Below are 24,014 nucleotides of genomic sequence, written 5' to 3' on the forward strand. Positions count from 1 at the left end.
TTCCTAAGATATATTTTCAGGTATTGGAAGTCATTGTTCTTCTCTTCCTCAAGCTCATTGATTCTGATCTGATTGTGCATGTTGATACAGACCTACTCATAGTCCATTTTTATTATCTTTTTCCATGTTATCTGCATTTTTTTGCAGTAAAATAGAATTTGATTTTTAAAGTACCTAGAACTGTGAAGCTCACCAGGTTGAATCTACTGTACTGTCCTGATCTGCTAAACACTCTCATAAATAATATTCAATTTGTCCTTAGTTTGTTCAGTTCAAACTTGCAGTAGTTAACATGTAGGTCTTGGGTATATTGGAAAGTGTAGGCAATGCAGGTTATGTACACTGATTAGCAGAGGTAGCATTCATATTCATAGCAAGTGACATTGCTAATTGATACTGTATCAGATTTTTCTTGTAAAACTCCAAGCATCTTAGTTCTAGAAATAATTGCTTGATGCTTTCAGTGATCTATTTCACATTAGACTTCCATTTCCCTGATCTGTGTCTTGTAATTTCTAATGAGATTTCTTGTTCATTTTGCAGTATCTGATACAAATGCCAGTGTGAATATCAGTCTTCATTAAATTATTTCTAAAATGTCTGTAAAGAATGAGCACAGTTAAGTGTTAACTGATCATATATTGAATCAAAGAACTAATTAAGAAAGGCATACGTGCCTCAGATCTGATCAAGCTGATTATTAGTAATAAATGTTTTATGATAAATGTTGAAAATAGGTAAGGCAAACTCAGTATAAAATAATGAGTTATTCCACATTTCAGCTTTCTGTAACTGTTTGTGCAGCAAATTACAAACTGAAACAATGGTAGTTAGCCTTTTCTGATATTCTTCAAGTACAAAGAGTTGTATTTTTGGTAGTATGATTTTAAAGTACTAAAAATAATGATGAAGAAGATGTATCCAGTCATTTTTCTTACCTGTACTTAGCTGTTTGTGGTAGAGATTTGTTTACAGTTTCCATTGTAGTTTCAACATAGGTGAATCTCCTCACCTCTATCATTGGCTGTATGTCTCAGTAGGCAAAACGTTTTACTGACATCTGGGTTTGCTTTATTTTTTAATATTACAAGTTTCAAGTACAATTTTGTCACCTCCCCCTGCTTTGAGAGCTATGGAAGTCTTCGCTTATTCTCTTTAGCTTTTGTGCTCAAATACTTGGAGTTTCTGTACTTCTATTTATCCAGGTTGTTTATCCAAAAACAGATAAAAAGAGTTTTCCATAATTGCCATATTAATTTAAAGAAAAAAAAAATCATTTTCATTCCCTTTGAAAGTCTTCTTTACCACCGTCTTTTTGATATTGAGATGCCAGATCTAAATACAATTTTCCTTATGTGCCTTCACTACAGTTTTGTAGAATAAATCCTAGATTCCTTGCTTGTGTAAACACAGGTCAAAAACACAACCATTTCTTTGTTGAGTTACCATAATGCAAGTTGAGATCTCATTTTTTTTTATCTGCTTAGTTGTAGATCGCTTTGTCTAATACTTTCCAAATATTTCTCTTTGTCATATCTTATATAGTCTGATTCCAGGGAAAATCTAGACAGCTGTTGCTGAGGTGCTCTTGGAACAAGAAGTGATTATTACATGTTAAATTCATGGAACATGAGAATTTGGGGAAAATGGAAAACATTCTCAGATTTCAACACAAAGAACTTTCCTGAATTTTGTTGCATTACATTCAATACATATAAAAAGTGGAGGTTTCAACATCTCTACATAAGACAGAATAAGCTACATTGGCCCAAAGCCACAGAACTATATTAGTATAACTGATTTTAAGAAAACAAGTCCTGTTAAACATTTTTGTGCTTTTTTGGAAGGAATCTGGCTTTGTGTCACACCAGCCTGAAAGTGATGCAGAATAGGTTCCCACATCTCTTCTTCAAATTCTGTGTGCAGATGGTTTTAGAATCAGGCTTCCAGAAGACTAATGCTTTCTTCTGTATTAAGAAGAATTAATGTTCTCCATTAAATTAAGTTTGTGAGTCCTTTTTAACATATTCAACAGAGGTAGCACAAAGATAAACAGAGGTGATGTTGACATTGGGGTTGGCTGCAAACTTGAATCAGGGGTAGGACTTCGTTACAGAACATCAAAATCTCATTATATTCTCCTAACAGACTTCAAATTTATGTGATGAATGAAAGTCTTTTGAGAGGTCATGGGAAATTATAGTTGTCCATATTCATGTAAATTGTGCCCCGGTGGTGCAGTGGTAGGAATGCTGCGTTGCAGCACCGGAGGCCTGGGCTCGAATCCCCTGTGGCGCAAGTGGTAGAAGTGCCGCGCTGCTACACAGGAGGCTCGAATCCCGGGGGGTTGGACTCGATGATCTCTAAGGTCCCTTCCAACCCGCACGAGACTATGAGACTATGAGATAAGTTCTGGGAAATACAACTATTTTGGGTTGAGATCTGACCTGAAACAAACCCTGCAGAGACGTGCTCAGAAATGGATTGTCAGTAGAGATGCACACAGTGTGATGATTCTGTCAGGGTGATCTTAGATTCCATGGTTTCTTTGGTTTAATTTGCTCAAAATAAAACTAGAAACTTGTCGTGAGAAAAGTACTCTTTTGCATGCTTACCATTCTTTACACGTGGAAAACAGAACATTTATGTCAGTGTTAAGTTGATTAAATGTGCCCAGACTAAAAAAATTGGCTGAAGTTGTTGTGCTCCTTATATGTAGTGAACAACTACATATCCTGTATGGTTATTGCATAGTAATATTTTTTTCCATTGAAATCTGTGGTGTAGAATATCTAGATAAACATTTTTGAAAAGACATTTCTTGTTGTAATTTGCTAACTTCTGTGTTGTTGCTTGTTTTACACCAACTGTGTAGGAAAGTTTGTTTCTGTGTTGGCTTTGTGGAAATTACGTACACTAGAGTTGGACAGTTCTTTTTTTTCTACTATTCGATTCTTCTCTGTAGCTTTGTGTATTTGCAGCAGGGATTTCCTTTGGTACAAAATACACTTTTTTTGTCGGAGTGCAGGAAAACTCATCAAAAAACAGGAATGCTTTCCACATTTGTTCTGACCTAGTTCTTTATTTTTATGTTTTTAATTTATGCACACTGTTTTTTCACATGATTTAATTCTGGCAAGAGATTTTTTTTTTAATCCCTTCTGCCAGGAGTCTGTTGATTCAGCTGTGTGGGTCTGAAGGATTGTGGGTTTTACGGAGTTGTCAATAAATGATGTTTAGATGGCTGTGAATAGCACTGTTTCCTTTTCCACCGAAAGACAAACAGAATGTCTTCTAACACCCTTGTGTGCTGGGCAACATCTCATACATCACTGAGGCAGTGATTAGAATGCAAATATTAATGTTTTCTAGGCAGTTTAAGTATATATGAAATGTTAGCATTAGTATCTCATACACAGTGTTCCAGAAATGAAAATAAAATGCCAAATTCTTAAGAGCTTGTTTAGTAGATATTGAGTCTAATTATTTATTTTAGTTCCCTATTGCTGTTCTCTGTTGCCATGATAGTAACTAAGAGTGGGATATCAGTGCAAAGTATCTGTTAATTTCCTTTAACTCTCTTTATTTAGTTTTCTGTTTAGTATTCTTAAGGGTTTAGAATCTGTGTGTGATATATTCCAGGCTTTGTCTGTACCTTACTGGTGCTATTAGAGTGAAGGATTAAAAAGGCTCCTTAGAGCATGTATATTCTTATGCTTTGGCACACATGCCCCAAGTACTGCTAGGATGCAGGCAGCTGAGCTTTGGTATTGGTAGTCCCCTCAGGGTATCCATAGCTGAATCAGTAGTGTGCTCAGCAGCAGCTGTTGCCTGAATTAAATGTGTCAGCTGCACAAATGAAATGAACAGAAGTAAAACATAATGTAGTTGTTTAGAAATATGAGTGTTTGTAGTTGCAACAAACTACCCGAGTCATAGTTTCATGTAAAGGTGAAGAATTGCTCTGGGGTGGGTGAGGGCTGCCTGATTAATCAACTCAGGTCATTCATTCCATTTTTTATAGCTTAAGATTCTACCAAGATCCAGCAGAGCATACTGTTTCTCACTAGTTAAAACAGTTTCCTTATTAATGTAAAAATAAATATTGAGAATGCAGATTTTCTGGTATCATGGTGTCATGGGTAATTCAAGGTCAATTGTAGCATAACTATATTAGTCACACTAAGTGACTGGAGAGGTTTGACATGTGGATGAAATTCCTAAAGCATTTCAGTGCTATTGATATCCATTCTTTTCAAACATTAATCAAAAACATCAGTGCCTTATCAGCCCTGTTTAGGTCGCAGATTTAAAATGTATCATTATATGAGCTAGGATAAAGAAAATTAACTCTGTCCCAGCCAAAATCAGTATGTATGCAAATATAAATTATAATTATCTCCTCCCTAATAAGTTCACTGTTTCTACTGATTTATTTATTTATTTATAAGAAATTCTTCATTAAAATTTATGGTATGCAGCATAACTCAGTTTTGACCATGATACCATCAACTAAAACAGAGAATTTCTTCATTTTGTTGCAGTGCAGATTGAAGTTGTGTATCATGTTTGAACACCTTATTTCTTCAAGCTATTGTCAATACAGGAATTCTTAAGTTTCTATGGGAGATGTTTTAACTATGATTTCAACTGAGTTTCCTTGTTTTTTGGTTGAACCTATTGTGCAGAACCACACCCAGTTTTTGCAGTACTTCACTACCAGGCTGTTCTTGTTTCTGTAGGAGAATATGATGCTGGGAGTGGATGTAAGGTAACTGAGGTACACTTGTTTTCCTCAGTGTAAAGGAACTGTGTCTTGTGTGTCATATTAGCATGAAATTTCATTTTCAACTCATGTTGCTAAATTTTCTTCAGCTCTTTATGAATAATGTGAACATAAAAATAAAGAAAATAAAAGCTAATATTCATATGATTTCTAAGGCTTGCAATAAGCAGTAGAAGTCAGTGTTAAAGTCTTTGGAGATTGTGGAAATATAGCTAACAAAAGGAAATATGGAAGCTTTTGTTTTCAAGGTTAGTGCATACTCCATAACCTACACATCACTTCAATGGAAAATATGTATTTCAAACTCCTTTTGTACTTGTGATGGTGATGGTGGTAATGTACTTTTTGCTGATATTGAAACTGTCCTTTAAAAGTGAGCATTACTTAGCTCACATTCTGTGCATTTTAAGCATTTGTAAATGTGCACTTGCTAAATAATTGTACTTACTAATGTTGTTACCTGTAATCTTGTATTTCATCTAATAAATTGCTCCAACAAAATGATGAGATGGTACATATGCTCTGATTGCATGAAGGGTGCTTTTACTTTTAATTATGCTTCAGTTGCATTTCCTTCTATCAGAGAAGTGCTTAGGAAAATCTACATTTTCAAGCATATCACGAGATGTAATACACATTTTATATTTCTGGAATCTCTATCCTTTGAATTAAAACTTTACCGTTCATTTTGACCTGGGGAACATTGCAGTTTCTCATCAGAATCATGCTTCTGAGCCAGCTCTGTTTTGAGTCTATTGTCTAGTGTTCTTCTCGTGCTTTGTGAGTAGAAAACATAGGGTCTCTTACACTGCAGTAAATTAGGTGATTCTTGTTTCTGGTTCTCTGTTGTGATTCTGCTGTTGCTGTGGCTGACTGTGCACTACAAATTATCCTTATTGTGTTAAGAAAAACTGAGGCCTGTATCAATTTTTGCATTCTTATTGCAAAGTACGGCATCCATATATCAGCTAACAGCAGCTGATTCACTTCTGTGAGCATGTCTGGGGAAGACCTGCTGTTTCCCTAACTGTGAATAAACATTCCTGCCATGTTCTTTGCAGGCACTTGTCGTAATTACATGGCAAAAGCTAAGTTCAGCATCGTTCTTAATTGTGATAATTGACCTACAAGTTGAATTGGGAATAACATACCTGTCTGTTTTGTTTCAAGCAATTATAATATAAATCATTTTTTAAATTAATTGAAATGTTGAGCATGTTGTATATACATTTTGAAAAAGACATATAATGGATGACTTTTGTTTTTTAATGAACTCGTTATATTATCTGAAAGGATCAGAAGTCAGTAACTCTCACAAGACTGAAATCTGCATTTCTTTAAAACTTGTTATGATGAACACAAGCCAAAATTATTCTGTTGGTGGGCAGCCATTACTCTGAAACTTTAGTTATACTATGTAAGCAAAAGATTGTATTATACAGCAGAGAAATGATATTGCTAAAGATCCATACATTCTGGTGATTCTTAATTGAAATGAGTTCATTTAACACACAGCTTCCTACATTATAGGCAACCCGTTCTGTGGGATGATGATACTTGTTCAATATAGTTTTCTATGCTGTTTGTTCAATATTTATTGAAATAGAGTACAGTATTCCATTTATATGAAAAATTTATGATAAGTACTGTTGGATCTGTTCTGAAAATGAATGAATCAGATTGAATCAAGATTAATGACTTTATAGAATGTAAAGTCTCCAGGGTTATATAAAAGGTGAATAGGTTATGATGTTCAAGAGCAGCTCTATTTGATTTTGAATTAGAGTCTAAATGTACAACTTACACAAGCAGGAATGAAATCCAGAGCTAGCTTTGTTTCACAATTTTTTTCTGTTCAGATATGTATTATGATTAATAAAAGATCAACAACAAAGACCATATATTTTACTAGTGGACCACAACAATTCATCTTCACTGAGTGTGGTCCAGAAAACCAAAAGGTTGGACCCCCATGCTTTAAAGTCTCCTTGAGTATACATTTGCACTGTCTATTCCTGTTTTTCTGGGCATATTACTCTGGAAAGACTTTGATACATTTGTCAGCTCTTTTTCTCTTGGCACCCTATTGTGTTTTGCTGTGAAATTTCTCTTTTTTATTCCTTTTTAATTATTTTTAGCAATTATTTGATTCTGTGCAAGTGAATCCCACATGTACAGTTTGGCACAATAGAGTCTCACTGAAACATTTATTTTTTGGTGCCTAGAATTTCATTATGATCAACATGTGCTTCTTATCCTTTTTTCCACTTCTGCAGGTATATTCGCATCGTTGGGACACACAACACAGTGAACAAAGTTTTCCATATTGTGGCATTTGAATGCATGTTTACCAACAAAACTTTTGCTCTGGAGAAGGGTCTGATAGGTAAGAAATGCAACGATTTCCATTTTACATGAACTGTTGGGTACACTTGCCTTTTAAGACTGGCTATCACAGTATTCTTCCTGTACTTCTTTTTCCACGCAGAAATCTCTTAACTTGAGATAAATGGTGCTGTATGCTTAGAGTTAGTTGGCTAGTTCTCATGGCTGCTTTGAAATTCCAGTGCTATGGATCAATTAGTAATGAATGCTGCAGCAATATTGAAAGTTCAAATTAAATTAACTGCTGCTGACAAAACGACTGGGAATTCAGTCTCTCTTTGCTCCAAATTCAATTTTTCCTTCCATGTGACAGTATGGTTGTTATTGCCTCCAGGTAGGTTTGCTTATATTTCCAAACTGGGATGGAGTAACTAGAGCTATTTATTGCAATGAAGATGAATTTGGGCACATTCAGCTTCTTATGCAGCCTGCTTTCAGCTGCTGAAAGTGAACTCTGTTGATTTTTCCAACAAAGAGTTCAGGGCAGAACATTATATTGACTACCATTATTCCCAGAACACCACGCTGATGGAGCTCTGTTACTTCTGCTGCTCAAAACAGATTATTTAATACTAACTTAATTATGTCTGTGTAATACTACGTTACTTAAGGTAAAAGTCCTAAACAGGCATGGTTTGCTAAAGTAAGTAAACTATGTCAATGTAAGTTTTGGTACAGGTTTCTTAGTTCAACTATGGCAATCAGTGATCTTTCTTTCCTATAAACTCACATAAGTTCTGTGCTTCCTAGTACTACAGAGAACTTTTATTATTTTTACTTCTCTTTTTCACTACAGTTTTTATCAGAGATTAAAATGTGCTGACACTTGCAAATGGTAATGCAGATGCTTACAAAGTCACTGAACAATGGATATTGTATTCCTTGTTCAGAGCAGGCTGTCCTCCTAAAATGCAAGCGAAACTAGAGATGCAGTGTGTATTGTGAAGTACTTCTGATGACATTTGAAAGAGTGAATTATTGAGAAAATTGCTGACTAATAAATCGCTACACATCTGGGAGTGTTAGCTATGAAGAGGAAATTGGAGCCAAGTAGAGGATGAAAAGGACAATTTACATGAATATATGGTATACTAGATTCTTTACTTAATGGGTAAAACTCGCTGAGCTCTGAGCAGCCAGCAATGTAGAGTTTGTAAGGGTAGCTGTTAACTTACACCTTTCTCTTGAGCCAGTATGGGATTACAAATTTGACATTCAGCAAAATTACATGGGATGATGCATATGCTGTTTAGAATCTGTTAGGCTATCAATAGGTGCTGGTGAAACCTATGCTGTGGGTATATATAGTTCTCTTCACCCATGGGCTATCAAGTTTTGAAAACATCTCCTGATAGTTAAAATCTGTGAGGGTCATTTCTTTGTAGTGATATGAAAGACCTACTGCAATCTTAAGAGAAGTTCTGTACCACATCACGGCATACTTCTTACATTTTTGTATTAGAAAACAGGTAATGGGGCTTGTCTTGCCAACCACGTTAGATAGGAAGAGGTAACAGGATGTTTGCATGAATGGACACTAGAGCTCATGGAACCTCTGGGTGTACTGAATTACATAGCTTAGCATATGAGAGATCACAGCACATACCACAAAGACACTGTAATGGTCCTTGCATACATGCTTTGCTCTAGAATATTCTAAGTAGATCCACCACTTCCATCCAAACCCATTTTTGGTCACAATAAATAGGGTTTTGTCTACATACTGTTAAGTATCCAGTAGTGAACTGTGGAACTATGCAGTCATTCAGTGTGGGTAAATCAGTTTGTTGTACCTGTAAGTCATTTGATGTAATTTGCAAAAAGTAAAAAGAGGTCCATAGGGCTTTTCATATTGAAGTGATGGTAGTCAGTGCAGTTCTCAGAAAATTAAAGCAGTAAGAATTCACAGAGTAGCTAATTGAAAGAGGGAGTATGTCAACCAATTTCTGACTGCAAATGAGGCAGTGGAAGTTGAATATATGCAGATTTTATGGTGAGAAAGCGACAAATGGAAAGATTTTGGAACCACTTGTGGACAGGCCACTTGTGGACTCCTGCACAGACACAATGGCTGTTCCATCAGAAATTATATCTTTTTCCTCTTTAAAAATACTCTCAACAGATTTGATCAAGCAAAATGACCTTTTATCCGTTTAGTGCTTGGTTTTACATACCTGTAATTGGTTACTGTTCAGGCAGTGTGTTATCTGACTTGCTGTATCAAGCAGACTGTCCCAGTTCCATAAAAAAACACTTGTGTAACTACCAGTAGCATAGTTGGCAAAGATGTATCTTAATGCTCTAATGGGATTCATAATGTTGTGACTTCTATTTTTCCAGTGACTGGATAGGTTGAAGTGAATTGAAAGCAGTTGGGAAGGCTACAGGAGATGTACGAAAGTGTGATAATCAGAATAGATTACTTCTGAGTTTCAGTGAGCAAAGAAACTTATTCTTAACCCTTGAAAAAGCGGTCAAATTATTGACTTTGTTGTTTATGTAGTATAGGATTAAATGTGTCTGTTCCAACCTAATTTAATACCATAACTGCTCTTTCTAGAACCTATTTAAATTAAGAAAAGGAAATGTTACTCATTCCTTGAAAGTCATATGGTCATTTCTGAAAGCCTTTGTGACCCAAACTTCTACCAAATTACACTGAAGATACTATTCAAGGACGTTCTCATTTCAAATCTCATTCCAGAGTAGTAAGACCACTGAGGTTTTTGTTTAGGGTTCCTATAGATTTAGAAGTAATTATTTAATTTTCATTAAACCTATTCAACTTGATCAGAAAGCTTTATGTAAAAATTGGGTAATTTATCATATTATTACTGATATGTAATATCGATTTAATGGCTGTCATTCTAAAGTGAAGATTAGAACACTGGTAAACAAATAATAAAAATGAAATGTCATGATAATAGCAGTTTTATATGACTGTGTTTTTACATATCAAGATTTCATCACAAATGATTAACTCAACACATTACATTTAAAAGTTCATATGCAAGATGATTTATACAGTTCTAGTACACAGTGCTGGATGCAGTACTGACACAACCCACTGACAATTAACTAGCAGTTTTGAGGTAAAAGTTGCAGGAAATGCTTTTTCTAGCACCATCTTGGTATTCTAGTGTTGATATACACTTTGTTGTCTTGTTAAATGAGGTAAGTGACAGAAATTAATTCAATCATACAAAATTATTCCCTAATGCAGATGTTAGAGTTGAAATGTAATTTTCCTTTTGGCATATTATCTCCAAATGCGTATGCACATTAGCAGTTTTGCGTATTGGATTCACACTAGATTGACTTAAACTGTTTTGTTTAACAGGGATGCAAATTTTTTCAAATCTCCAAAGCATAGTGTTTGTTTTTAGTGAGTGTGAGCTCCTGAAATTTGAATGGTCTTTAGTCATTAATGTTTAATCTGAAATCCAAAACAAATTAAAGTTTTTACAAGCAGGAGGCATACTCCTTTGAATGCAGATGCAGTACCCAGTATGAAGTGATGCTTGGTAATGGCTTCTAACCTACCCACTGGCAAGCAGCTACAGTAATGAGTAAGGGGCTTCTTGTACATAATGCCTCTTGCTTTTTTATTTCATTTTCCCCCGAATGTATGGGAACTGATTCCTTTTATCTGCTGCAAAAGGAAAAAAAATGGTAATTTCTTTTAGTCCCATGGTTAAAAAACCTTTAATCAGTGCTCCCTGCTGAGATGCAATTAAGGACCGTGTAGCACACAGGTTTGCCTAGCCCAACGTCCTACTTTGAGCTTGGCTAAGGTCGTAGGGAATACAACGTGGAAGGCTTGTACATGAAGTTGTGTTTATCTGTGATCTGTCTCAGTCTATCAGACTGTCTTTACACTGGTGCATTACATATGAAATGGGGAACAATGAATAATGACCAAAGAGCAAGAGATATGAAACATGGGTATGTCCTTGTTCACCCTCTGGGGGATGCTGTTCAATACTTATGAATCATTGTAAACCTTCGGAGTATTTGTTGTAAAGGAAAACAACTTAGAAATTATCATTCATCTTTTACTCACTGACAGTCATTAAAAATGAAAAGCAAACAAAAAACAAGAACAACAACAAAAAAGTCACTTTTAAATGTATAACAGAGAGAAACCAGTTGTATCGGTTTTCTAGTATGTGGTTCGGCATTCATACTGCTGACTCTCTCCAAGGAAGCCACAAGAGGTGCTGTTTTCATCTCTACTTTAATGTTAATTACATGCAGAGGTATTTCATTTTGTATCTTCTCTTTTTAAAGGGTAGTGTTCTTTAAAGCCATGCAGGTTTCCCCAGCAGCGTTAAGTCACTGTTTCTGCAAGCATAGCCCTAGGAACTTATTAAAATTTTAAGACCATCTAAATACTGCAGGAAACCCTTTTTTTTTCCCTCTTACAGCAGAAAAGGACAGTCATGTGGTCAGGCTAGTAGCTGCTACCCAATCTTCAATAAAGATCTGCTCATACGGTTCCAGTGACTTTTTTTTCCTTCCTGTTTCCAGTGCTACAACAAGGGCTTACTTCCTAGGGCTTTTCTGTAACGACTGTTGTCATTGCCTTCTTCAGACAACCTTCACTGTTCAGTGAAGCAGTTCTTTAGGTAGATAGTTAGTTGCCAACTTTGTAAAAGTATGCTCAATTCTAATGGCTTTTGGTATGCTTTTGGGAATCAGAAATCACAAGCCTCAGCACCTGAAAAATCAGTCTTCTATGTAGTTGTTTTAATCCAAACTGACAATTGCACATTGAAAAACATTATTAGTGGGAATTCCTTTCACAATCCATCGAAACTGTAATTCTTTCTAAAGCCTTCACATTCTGATATAGTGCCTATAGTATGCATTACTTTGTATCTTTCAGCAATTGCAATATCTATGGCATAGGTTGGTGTTTACAATTTAGTAGACGATAACAGTACCTTATAAATCAGATTATTTATCAGATTTTTTGGAAGCATTTATACCATGGAGACAGATTAAAAAGCATCCAAGTCCTTTCTTAAGATAATACTACTGTAGTTAAATATACTGCCAAGGAGTTCATTGCTCCATGCTGCAGCTTAAGACCAGGGAACAAAGTAAGTTTTAATAACTGTTTTGATGCTGCTGTTCTGTAACTTCAATCACCTTCTTCTGCTGTTTGCTTACAGAATGTGTATGGTTTGCTAGCAAACATCTTTTCTATTCCCTAAAAGCAAATTCAATTTGTGAGAGTATAAACAGTGGGGAAAAAAAAATAAATCCATGTTTGTAATCTCTTCTTTTGTTTTCTTTAACAAAGTTGGTTACTGTAATAGCTGGATGCTTGGTGAATTAAAAAAAAGAAAAAGAAAATAGAAACAAGACCGTTGTTTTTGGCAGTACATTCTTGTAAACAAGTGACCCAAATTTAAACAGAAATCCTAATGGGAGAAAGGAAGAAAACCAGAAGAACTGAAAATACAGCACAGATCAGAGTCCCCACCAGATGGTGTTTTTAATAAACCTATCAAACAGATATAAAAGAAGATAATAAACATTCAAAATAGGGAGTGGCAGAATCCCCTAGAGAGAAGAAGCAGTATGACACCTTCTGCATGCTACCATTAGTTAGAATCACATTCTAATTAACCATTGCAGAGAAAAAGACTGAACTTTCAAATGTACACTAAGACAGTTGCTATATGGCTGCTTAAGGAGTTAGGCTAATCGGGGCAACATCTTGTCAGTCTGCAGATAGGCAGAGAAATATAAATGTGCAAAGGAGCAGGGTGAAGCTTAGGGGGCATGCAGGTAAAATATTTTATGAACCAAGTTGCACTGTGTACAGTTAATGACTTACGTAACTCATAGAGTGCCTGGAATATTCCATAGAGTGATGGCATGAAAATTCATTTTGACATTTTCTCTTGTACATATTTTTTTTTAACCTAGTAGCTTCAGTTTCCTACAAAAAGCAGCACTGTATAGAAGATGCTTTAATGCCTGTATAAACGAGTACTCAAATAGTTCTCTTATTGCCAAGGAAGAGGGGAAGAAAAGAAAACCAAGGCACACTCTGCTTCGATGCCTGTGGACATAGTTTGCGTTGTTGATCTTTGCTTTATTCAGATAATTTCTAGTGAAGTACACGCCATGTCTGCTTCTTTCTTCCCCATAGGAATCTCAGATTTTCTGAATGTCTCTGTTTAGTAATACCAAATCAAGTGATTTCTAGAATAAGAATGCAGTGGTTTTACTAGTTTGTGATGAGCACACAGTGACGTTATCAAATTTGATAGTGCAGTAGATTTGGGGAAAACTGTTGTTTCTTCATTGCCTTGAATTATTACATCGCAATAAGCTTACACTTTTTTTTTTTTTTTTTTTTTTAACCATTGAAGATTCTGTCCCCAGCACCACTAGCACAATTAAAACACAGAATCATGTGATCACAGAATGGTTCGGATTGGAAAGAACATTAAGGTTCATCTAGTTCCAACTCCCTATGGTGGGCAGGGGCACTTTGCACTAGACCAGATTGCCCAAAGCCCATCCAGCCTGGCTTGGAACATCTCCTAGGAGGGAGCATTCCCTGCTTCTATAGGCAACCTGTTCTGGGGCCTCATCACTCTCACAGTGAAGAATTTCTTCCAAACATCTAATCTAAATCTCCTCTTTTTCAGTTGAAAGCCGCTTGTGCTGTCATTACGTACCCTTATGATAAGCCCTTTTTCATCTTCTGTGTATTCCCCCCTTAAGTACTGGAATCCTAGCTCTTTCTGGAGACATTAAAATTTGTTCTGAGATTTCATATAGTGGTATTTCAGCTCTTTTCAGATGATGTAGTAGTTTTAATATATATTTTAGAGAAAATCACAGTCTGTTATTAAGTTTTCACTCTGAAGTGGATTTAAGATGTTGCATAAATCCATCTTCATCTATGCTATACATTATTTGTTTCCCTGTGTGAAAATACAAATAATCTTGGATTTTAGTTGTCAGTGTTTCAAAGTTTTCTGTACATTTCATCTTTTGGCTTATTTGTTCATTTTCTGATTTTCTGATTTGTTTGGCATGAGATGTTGTGATTTTGGAAGTTCTGTTGAATTGATCATTGTCCTTCATATGACTGTAATAATTTGATGTTATTTCTTCCACTCTTGTTTATCTTGTTACCACACACATATTGGTTATTCTTCATCAAAAGCTGACAGTCTTAGCTTTTTTTTCCAAAGAATACTTATTGTTGTTTAGCTAAAGTGGTGTTTTCAGTGTTACTTAGCACATCAAAAGAATGAACAGATAACCTTGATTTTTGCATGTTCAGAGAACATCATTTTGCAACCTTGTTAATCTGATTTTTTACTAGAGTGTTGAAAAAGAAAAAAAAGAGTGAGACATAGATGTCTTGCATGAATAGGGCATCTTAAATAGATTTTTAATGTCCTTTCATCAACTTACTGAATGATGAGAGTCAAAAAGCTTGGGAATCTCTCTGAAATACAGGCCAAGTTCTGCATTGTTTTAAATGTAAACAAAGATAATTAGGTAAATATGTAATTCCAAAAATAAGTGTTGAAGCACATGTATAGCAGAGTTTCATAGTTTATATTAAACAAGAATTAATGTTTCCTTGTGTTAGCCATACTTTAATAGTTAGGTTTTTGGTGTTTTTTGTTTTTTTTTTTTTCCAGTTCTTTGCTGGGAATGAATACCATTACAGTCTGAACTGCTTTCTGACTGTTTTATTGTGTGTATCTTCCTTGTGTTTTAATTTGCAGTTCCTGCTGAAAACGTTGCAACAATTGCAGATTGTGCCAGTGTGATTGAGGGTGTCAGCAGGAGTCGCAACGCCTTGTTGAATGGAGACACAAAAAACTATGACTGGGATTCTGGGTACACGTGCCATCAGCTTGGGAGTGGAGCTATTGTAGTCCAACTAGCACAGCCCTACATGATTGGATCTATACGGTAAGAGGGTTTATTTTTCTCTAAAATAAAGGCAACAGTGAGACTTCTGCTGAATGCAGTTATTTTCTTTAGAATACAGGATGTTTGGCAATTATGGTAGTGAGGTGTCTAGTTTAGTAATTGTCCTTTGACATTTTTATTTCAGTATAATGGGTATGTTAAAAATTAAATACATGAATTGTATGTCAAGATAGAACAGTTCAATTCCAGAAAATATTACTTTTCAGAGGCATAATAATAGTAATAGTCAAATTGTAAGATTAAAGATGTGTATTTGTAGTAGAATAGAAATTCAATTGCAGCCTCCCTTGTGATCACAGTATGTGCAGTTCTTCATATGCATCTCATTGTGAAAGCGGAAACATTCATTGAGGAGATCCATCATATCAGAGTCAGCTAGGTTTCCTTTTCACTATGCAATTAATACAAGCTCTTAACATGAATATGGAGTGCATAATAAGGGCACAGTAAACTGAATATTGCTTTACAGTGTTGGATTAATTACATTATTTAGATCTGGATTGAAATATTTTTGTCTGTTCTCATGTCGGAAATGTTTGTGGATTTGATGAACCAGCTTTTAGGTAATGTAAAATCTTCTTGCACTTCTTTGGATTTCCTTTGTGCTTTAGAAGTAGATTGGAGAGCAGGACTGTAAACGGGTGAAGAAGAAAATAGTCTTTCCAACATCAGATTTGGAATGTAAATGATTGTATTTAGCAAAATCAGGCATTCAGAACCTTGTCCTGATATCATTTGTTCTCTGTAAATTTGGAGTGTGATGTCAGGAACTTAATTTAATTAACTGTGATAATAAAAAAAAGAAAGAGCTTTCTGAAGCTCATGTCCTAGTGTGTGAATGTAGAAACTGCAGGGTAGGTCCTTGTTAGCAGCAGAGACCCAGTATAAGTATATACTGCTAGGATCTGTGCCATCTGCCTATCAGAGTTGTCTTAAGTCAGTTGCTTAGTGAGTGAGATGTGACATTTCATAATTGCCAGTTTTTGTTTTCCAGCAATGGAAAAAAAGGTAGTTTAAAGCTATTTAGGCTGAAGGAGAACAGGGAGGTGTAAGAAAATGCTTGAGACTGTCATTAGTTTTCTTGGATTCGCTTCTCTGTCTGCTCACTGTACATTCATATTTCTCAAAAGCAGACTTTCTAAATGAGTTCAGAGGGGGAAAAAAAAAAGTACAAAATCCCAATATCCCTAAATCATGAAAATAAAAGGTTCCTTTCTTCCAAAGCTGTGTGTTTTGTTTTCAGCTTGTAGCATTGCTGTGATGATTATAAACATGAAAGTTTAAAGTCAGAAATCCAGACTCTATCCATTACAAATGTACTGATTTGTCTGTTTCCTTGCTACACAAATTATGCTTACTGTGAGTCCAGAGTTGTTCTCATCATGTGCAAGAAGTTGAATAAGAAGCGTAGTTGGCAGTTTTCCACAGCGAATACTTTATGCTTTTGAGTTTGATGTTTTTATTGTTAAATTAAGTATTACATCTCAAGTAGAAAACTAAAAAGATACAGTACTTGGATTTCTTAAAAGAAGTAATTGAAAATGTAATTACAACATTTTCATGCCACTTTGAGCTTTAATTTTAAGTAGCAGCAGAGACTTGCACATGTGAAGGAATAAGAGAAGAATGCATTAACTGAAATATATTGTATACAGTTCGCAGTCCCTCTGTCTCCCAGCCTTAGAATTTTCTGCTGTCTTTCAATGAGTGAGTCATACTGTCACTACAAGTTAATGCAATAGTTTGGCTTTCCTATATTAAATTTAATGCTAGCATTAATTCTTCTTGAGCAGGAGTTGTGGGGTTTCTTGTTTGGTTTGGTTTTTTGATGTTGTTTTTAATAAAATTTCATATTTAATGATGTATTAGATGAACTAGGTTTTTGGTTGTCAAGAAAGAATTGCACAATTGGAAAGTATGTAGAGCAAAATAATAATCATTTTTATTAGATATTTCTAAGTGAACAGGCATTTAATTGTTTACGTGCTATTGCATTGTAAATATATGAAGTCAGAGTCTCATCTTATTCTGATGGCTTTTCCTGCATATACCGTACAAGCAAGATGTACAGCTTTCCTCAAAAAATGACAATAATAGGCATCATCATCATCAGGATCTGAGAGACAAGACGACATGCCTTGCCTAGAGAGAGAGATGCTAGCACTATGTCATCCTTTCATTCAAGTTCTGCCTAGAAAAAGCAAGTGTTTTAGGCTAATGTCTCTGTCAGATCATAGGCAGATAAGGGATTGATGCCCCTTTGGGTGGAGAAGAGAGGTTTCACTACATAGCAGCTGCTTCTTTGGCATGAGTCTGTAATGTCTTCTACTCTGCAATGTGGAAGACAGTGACAAAGATCTCTAATACTTTGAAATTTGTGGCTGGAACAGAGTTCAAGTAACATACAGACAGAAAGCAAAAAAGTTTTACTATTTCATCTTAATGGAAGTGGAAGGGTTATTTTATTTATCTATTTATTTATTTATTTTTAGCAGGTCTTCCAGAACTGATTAAATTGTATTAATTGCCTGTTTTACTGTTACGTTTACTTGAAAAATTCCTTGATCTCATTCTTCTACCAGGATAATGTTTCCAGGAGCAGTTCCTTTAGGCTATAGCCACACTAAAGAATGTCATGAATTGTTCTGCCCCCAGAAACTGAGTCGTTGGGTTTAGATTTTAAAGGAAGAATTAGAAATTAAAGTCTACATGTTCTACATTTGGAGACATCAGCATGCCAATGAATGTGCTTGTATCAGAGATAGATACTAAATACATAAACTTCTCTTTCTTAAAAAAATAAATAAATAAATGAAAATAGATGCTTCTAGTTTCTAGAAATCAGAATTCCACTGAAGAGAGCCTAGAGTCAAAATGTGTTACTATGGCAACTCAATTCTGAGAATTGAGAAAAGCAGGAGTGTTGGTACTCAAATATGTGTTAGAAATGTACTGAGAGCTGATTCTAGAGTACATGTTGTCTGCATGTTTTCTGCAAGATCTGTCAATTTATTTTAGTATCTTTGAATCATTCATGTTGGAAGGGACTTGAGAATGTGAGAATCTGGTCCAGCCTTTTGAACAAAATAGCATTACCGGGAAGGAACTAAGACCATCTTATTCAAGGCTTTATGCAAGCAGGTCTTGAAGATCCACAACTTTTCTGGGTAGCTTATTTCAATATTTAATTATCCTCACTGCACATTTTTTTCCCTTTAATGTGGTTCCTGTTTTCTCATGGCTTTAGGCCCCTTGGAACTTCTGCTTCAATTTATCAACATTGTCTTGTGTTTCTCCCATTTTGATCCTGAGAAAAGAGCCTGACTCATTCTTTTTGATAACCTTCTTTCAGGTATTGAAAAATGCTGTACAGTTCCTCCACCATCTCAAGCTCTCCTAGGCTGAGCAAGACATTTTCCCCAGTCTCTCTGTGTACCTGCACCAACTTCTAGAGCTTCTTGGTGGTCCTATGCTAGATTTGTTTAGATTTATCAGGTTGTATTGGGATACAAAATTGCTCCTCTTAAGACTTATGCTCCAGACCCCTCATAGTTTCATTGTCCTTCTTTGGACACATTCCAGTTCTTCAGTGAGGGGCCCAAAACTGAACGCAGTACTTGAGACGCTGTCTCACCATTGCGGAGTACAGAGCAACAATTATCTCCCTACTCCTGCTGGCAACATTGTATCTCATACAAGATTGGCCTTCTTTCACCGCCTGGGCACACTGCTGGCTCAGCCAAGAGAGTCAACCAACACACCCATGTCCATTTCTTCTACACAGTCTTCCAGCCACTGTGCCCCAAGCCTGCAGCATTGCTTAGGATTATTGTGGCCAAAGTGCAGGACCCAGCACTTATTCTCATTGAACTTTATCCCAGCTGTCCAGCTTGTCCAGATCCCTCTGTAGAACTTTTCTACCCCAGGCAGATCAATGCTTCCTCCCATTTTGATGTCATCTGCAAACTTAGTGAGGATGCACTCAATCCCTTCATCCAGGTCATCAGTAAAGATATTGTACAGGAAAGACCCCAGGTGGGTTCCCCTGGGGAACTTGTCAGCAGCTGGATTTCACTTCATTCACCACCACTTTCTAGGTCTGGCCCTGCAGCCAGTTCCTTACCCAGCAAAGAGTATACCTGTCCAAGCCATGAGCTGTTGGCTTCTCCAGAATACTGTGGGAGACAGAGTCAAAGGCTTTGCTGAAATCTAGGAAAACCACACCAACAGCCTTTCCCTCACCCCCCATGTGGGTCATTCAATCATGGGAGATCAGATTGGTCAAGCAGGACCTGCCGTTCATGAACCCATGCTGACTGGGCCTGATCCCTGCCCCGCACATGCCATGTGGTCTCCCTCAAGATGATCTGCTCCATAACCTTCCCTGGTACCATGATCAGGTTGACAGGACCCTATTTACAACCCTTTAGTCAGTGGTCAGTAGAAAATCCTACTAGAAAAGAGCTAGAAAAGCTTCTGTTTAAAAGTAACTATAAATGAGTAATGTCTTCAGATTTTAGAATTAATTTTTAAAAATCTAGTTTAAAAAAAAAAGTTAGTATAATGACTGTATAACTCCTCCTTCAACGGCTTATGAGATAGTTGAAACAGTCAACAGAGAAAATACATACTTCTGCTGTTTATTTCTGTCCTGTTGCTTGTTTGGACAGAAAATAACCTCACTGTTTTTCCTCTCTGAAAAAGCACTTATCAGTGACAGAAAAAAAATATTAGATGTAACTAGATGCAAAAAGGCAGCAATTGACATGTTTAACATAATAAACATGATATGACTGCCTTTTATTTAACTTCTAAATGGCTCAAACTTTAATACTGAAATGGTTGGCATATCACAGTAGCTTTAACTCCCACTACATTTATCTTGTACTGAAAAGTAACATCAGTACACCATAATTTTGGCTGATAACTTTATATTTTTAACTTTATATTTTTTTCTATGAATTTCCAAGATAGAATGAGAACAGGACTTGCTATAATAATGTGGCAGAAGACAGAATTCCTCTGTACCATAGTGGTTTTCAGATTAAAGTAAATACAGATGCATTGCATCTCTGTAAAAGTAGATTAAACATTTATCCCTATTTAATCTCTTTGAATACTTTATTATTAATATGCATACTTTATGGATAACTCTTTTTTTTTTCATATTCAGATTAATTCTTAAGTTAATAAATGATATCAGGAAGCTTTAATGTGTTTTTGTTTGCTTATATCATCATCCTGTACAGCTCTTAAGCTTTCTAATATTCAATACCACTTTCTCCTTGTGAAGTTTTTTCTTTCTTTACTGCTCATTTTCTACTCTTGTCTGAACTGAATGTGAGATCATGACTCAGAATAAACGATCACATAAGCACATGGAAAATATGTAGGAGTTTGTCTCCTTTGGAGTATCCTGAATAAAAATGATTAACTTTCTGCTGCAGAAAATGTGAGGGGATTTTAGGCAACCAGAGACAAAAATGTGATCGTAATTTTATAAAAAAAATACTCATTCTGTGAGCTTACTTTTCTTTTTCCCCAGTTTTGAACAAATGTCATTACCTCATGTTTTATTTTTCTGCTGTGTTTTGGAATTCAGTAAGCATGTAAATAGTTTATGAGCATAATACTATGAAGTATGTATGCTGTATTTGATAAATACTGACTTTATAGTATTTAGGAAATGAATGGCATTCTGTAAGTTTCACCACTGCTGTTTGGTATTCTGCTATCAACTTCTGTTTAAATAGCTACATAGCAGCCTGAACTAAACAGTGACAGTCTTTTGGGGGATTCTGACAGTAAAAAGCAAGCAAAGACAACACAGAATATTCATACAAGCACAGAGCAGTCAATCACAGGGGAACACATGACATTCAGGGAAATACTGCTGAGAAAGTACAGCAGCCTCTTTTGATGTAGCAGACAGTTTCCCATACTTATAACATGAAATTTTGTTTATATTTGAAAACTGTTATGAAGCATCTTCAGCATATAAATAGTAAAAAATAGTATCACATTAAATGGTTAACAGGCTTGCACTTAAATGCCCAAAGAAGTGGTATATTAGCCATATGTTTAAATCTCATGATCTTGCAGGGAATGAGCTGGATAAAGCTTTGTTCAGCTTTTCTTTCTTCATCTTGAGGGCAGAGTTGCTAACAAGAGCTAATTTAACTTTTTATTCTTATATAGAGAGTTCTGGGGTCACAGGGAAATTTGCCTTAGAGTGTAAGTTTTTGCCTTTTGCCTTTCCAGTGTAAGTTCTGACATTTTCATTGAAGCGAATTAATATCCATCATAGCAAAACACAGTTTCTCTACAAAAGTTTAACCTGGTAACTTGCCTAGGATGTGTTTGAAAAATTATTGTACCTGGCATAGAAAGTGATCCTTGTGCCCAGTGTGAATATTCATTTTATCAAACTGAAACTTCTTTTTGGCTTATCCAGAAAGGCATTTCATGCAGAATAAATTTGAACTAGATTCTATGGTAAAGTCTTCTTCCTGTCTCTTTCTTACAAAAGATACTGCAGGGAGGTGAAGTAAGAATTACTATTTTTTTCTTTCACAAGTCCCAAAGAGAGAAAGAGCTACATTTACCTTTACATGCTGAGTTACGCTGGGAAAGATTCTTCCCACTTTTCATTCACTTCTTGTTTGTTTCGTAATAATCTCAAGGCATATGCTTTGTCAAGCTTTTTAACTTGGGCTGAGTTGTTTTGGAAAAGAGCAATTATATGCGTTCTTAAAAGGAGTGCATGTAATACATATTTCCCATTAGCCTTTTACTCTAAAGCCAAGCCAGTTTTGATTACAGTATTGTTAATTGTAATTACAGTCACTAGCATGCTTCTGATACTCAAACTCTTTGAAAACATCGATCAAAGAAGCGGGACTGAGCCTCCATGATGAAAAGGGTCCTATTGAAAATCATAATTAGCTACATTTTAGCAACCATTTAAAAGAAAACAAATTTATGTACATTCTTTTCTCCTCTGTTTTTCTAACATTTGGAAGACTTTGTCTAAACATAGATATTAAATCAATTCAGCATCTATTATTAGTAGTTAACAGATTGTAGATTTTAACTAATAAACTTTTTGTTTGATTGTTTGTTTTTTAAAGCAGAAAGTGCTTCATTCAATCTCTTCAGCATTTGGATGCCTTCTAGCTGTAGAAAAGCAGAATGGGGAAGATCTGATGAGGCCCTAGGCTCTGGTTTTGTTTCTTCTGTTTTTTTAGTTTAGTCTTACATGTTGCTGTGGGCAACAATTTTTATTTTTTCTGTCAGCTCTGAATTTTTTCACTTGCAAAGAGTATTCAAATGTACAAAAAGGTTTCTGTTAAGTGTTTAGTTTGAGCTTCTTAAAGCTACTTTTGATAGCTCATTATTTTTGATAATATCAATTAGCCAGTCTTAATTGAGGGCATTGAGGGAGTTTATTTAAACTCTGCCTGTCCTGTAGACCCAGTTCCACTTTGGATGCTAGGATTCCAAAATGGGAAATAAAGAACTAAATCAGATTGCTCTAAACTGAAGCTAATAGTGCTGTTTTTAAGGCAACTATACAGTCACACATGTCCTTAATAAGCCAGTTCTGAAGAGTCCAACTACTGCTTTGGACAACATTTCTCTGTAAGCGAAAAGATTCTGTGTTCAGCAAATGGTGAGGTCATTTTCCCCCTCTAGCTGTCTTGTTTCTCAATGTAGCATGGCACAAGTTGCTTTTCTTTTCAAATGTCTGAACTATTTTCATTATTGGGTCCTTGTCTATTACACTTTGAAAAGTGTGGATCTGCAGTAGCTATTCCACTCAGCTAAAGAATGAATGCAGATTGGCTGTATTACCTGGCTTTCACAGTTCTCTAGTTGTATGTGGCTGTAGCTACTCTGATTTAAGTCATCAGTGCACTTGTAGTCATTTTGGATTGTTAACTGTTCTATATTTATCTATGGCAGGTTTGTTGACTAACTATCAATTCCCCAGGTAAACAAAATCCAACAATGTGTTACTCTAGGAATTGTTAGTTGCCACTGGAGACAAGAACCTAAGGATCTAGAGCTAGCAACAACTAGTAATTGCTAGTATGTTGCAGTATGGTATTTATTCTCCATATAAGTATTGTGTTAGGGTTCAGAGAGCAAGGGTTTTAATAACAAAATCAGCAAAGCATAATTGTACACAGAAGACATAATGAGGACTGTGCACTTCAGAATATTGCAATTTCAAAATTTGGGGTAGTTTGGAGAGAGAATATTATATCATCATGCTGATTGTGTTTCTAGTCATCTGTAACTGAAACAGAAGGGAGATGCTAGTAATTACAGCCTCTCGATCTCAAGTGAGTGCATGGCAAAGTTATGGAGAAGATTATTCTGGAAGTTATTGAAAGATACATAAAAGACGGCTCAGTAACTGGTCACAGACAGAGTGGGTTTGTAAGGGGAAAGTCCTGTTTAATGAACTTCTTTTGCTTTTATGACGGGGTTACCCAGACTTCACAAGGGAATAATTAATATATTATTTTGGATTTCAGGAAAGCTTTTGATACTGTTTCTTACAGTATCCTTCTGAACAAAGTTCTAGTATACAGTTACACAAATACATTATGTGATGGGATTGGTGACCAGGCACTAGTGGGTTTCTGCAGGGCTCCATTTTAAGGCAATTGTCTTTAATATTTTCATTGATGGCTTGGATACAGGACTTGGAGTTATGGCTGTTGCCTTCCTTGTGTATAGAGAGGCATTTGAGAGAGATCTTATTAAATTGGGGGGCTTGGCAATCACCAACAGCGTAAAGTTTAACTTCAGTGCAAGAAGTTCCAGATTCTGCACCTGGGGCTGGGCAGTCTTG

At 35.8% G+C, this 24,014-nt stretch overlaps 1 protein-coding gene across 4 annotated transcripts in view; it reads left to right on the forward strand.

Annotated features, from left to right (window-relative positions):
* BTBD9 (BTB domain containing 9) overlaps positions 1–24,014 on the forward strand; it is a 107,278-nt gene that overhangs the window by 55,125 nt on the left and 28,139 nt on the right. For 2 of the 4 annotated variants that reach the window (XM_085543175.1, XM_085543176.1), the window contains one exon: positions 1–7,089. This exon is cut by the window's left edge and continues 26,439 nt beyond it. Coding sequence is in view for 2 of the 4 variants with exons in the window: in XM_085543174.1 (XP_085399300.1) it covers positions 7,063–7,172; positions 14,941–15,130; positions 18,504–18,510 (307 nt within the window). In the remaining 2 variants the exon portion in view is untranslated. Of the gene's footprint in view, positions 7,173–14,940; positions 15,131–18,503; positions 21,464–24,014 lie in introns of those variants that run through there. The other 2 variants (XM_085543174.1, XM_015857669.3) reach the window with 2 other exon arrangements.

Source organism: Coturnix japonica, chromosome 3, assembly GCF_054131305.1.
Source record: "Coturnix japonica strain WE chromosome 3, WE-NBRP24, whole genome shotgun sequence".
In the NCBI taxonomy this organism is placed as follows: domain Eukaryota; kingdom Metazoa; phylum Chordata; class Aves; order Galliformes; family Phasianidae; genus Coturnix; species Coturnix japonica.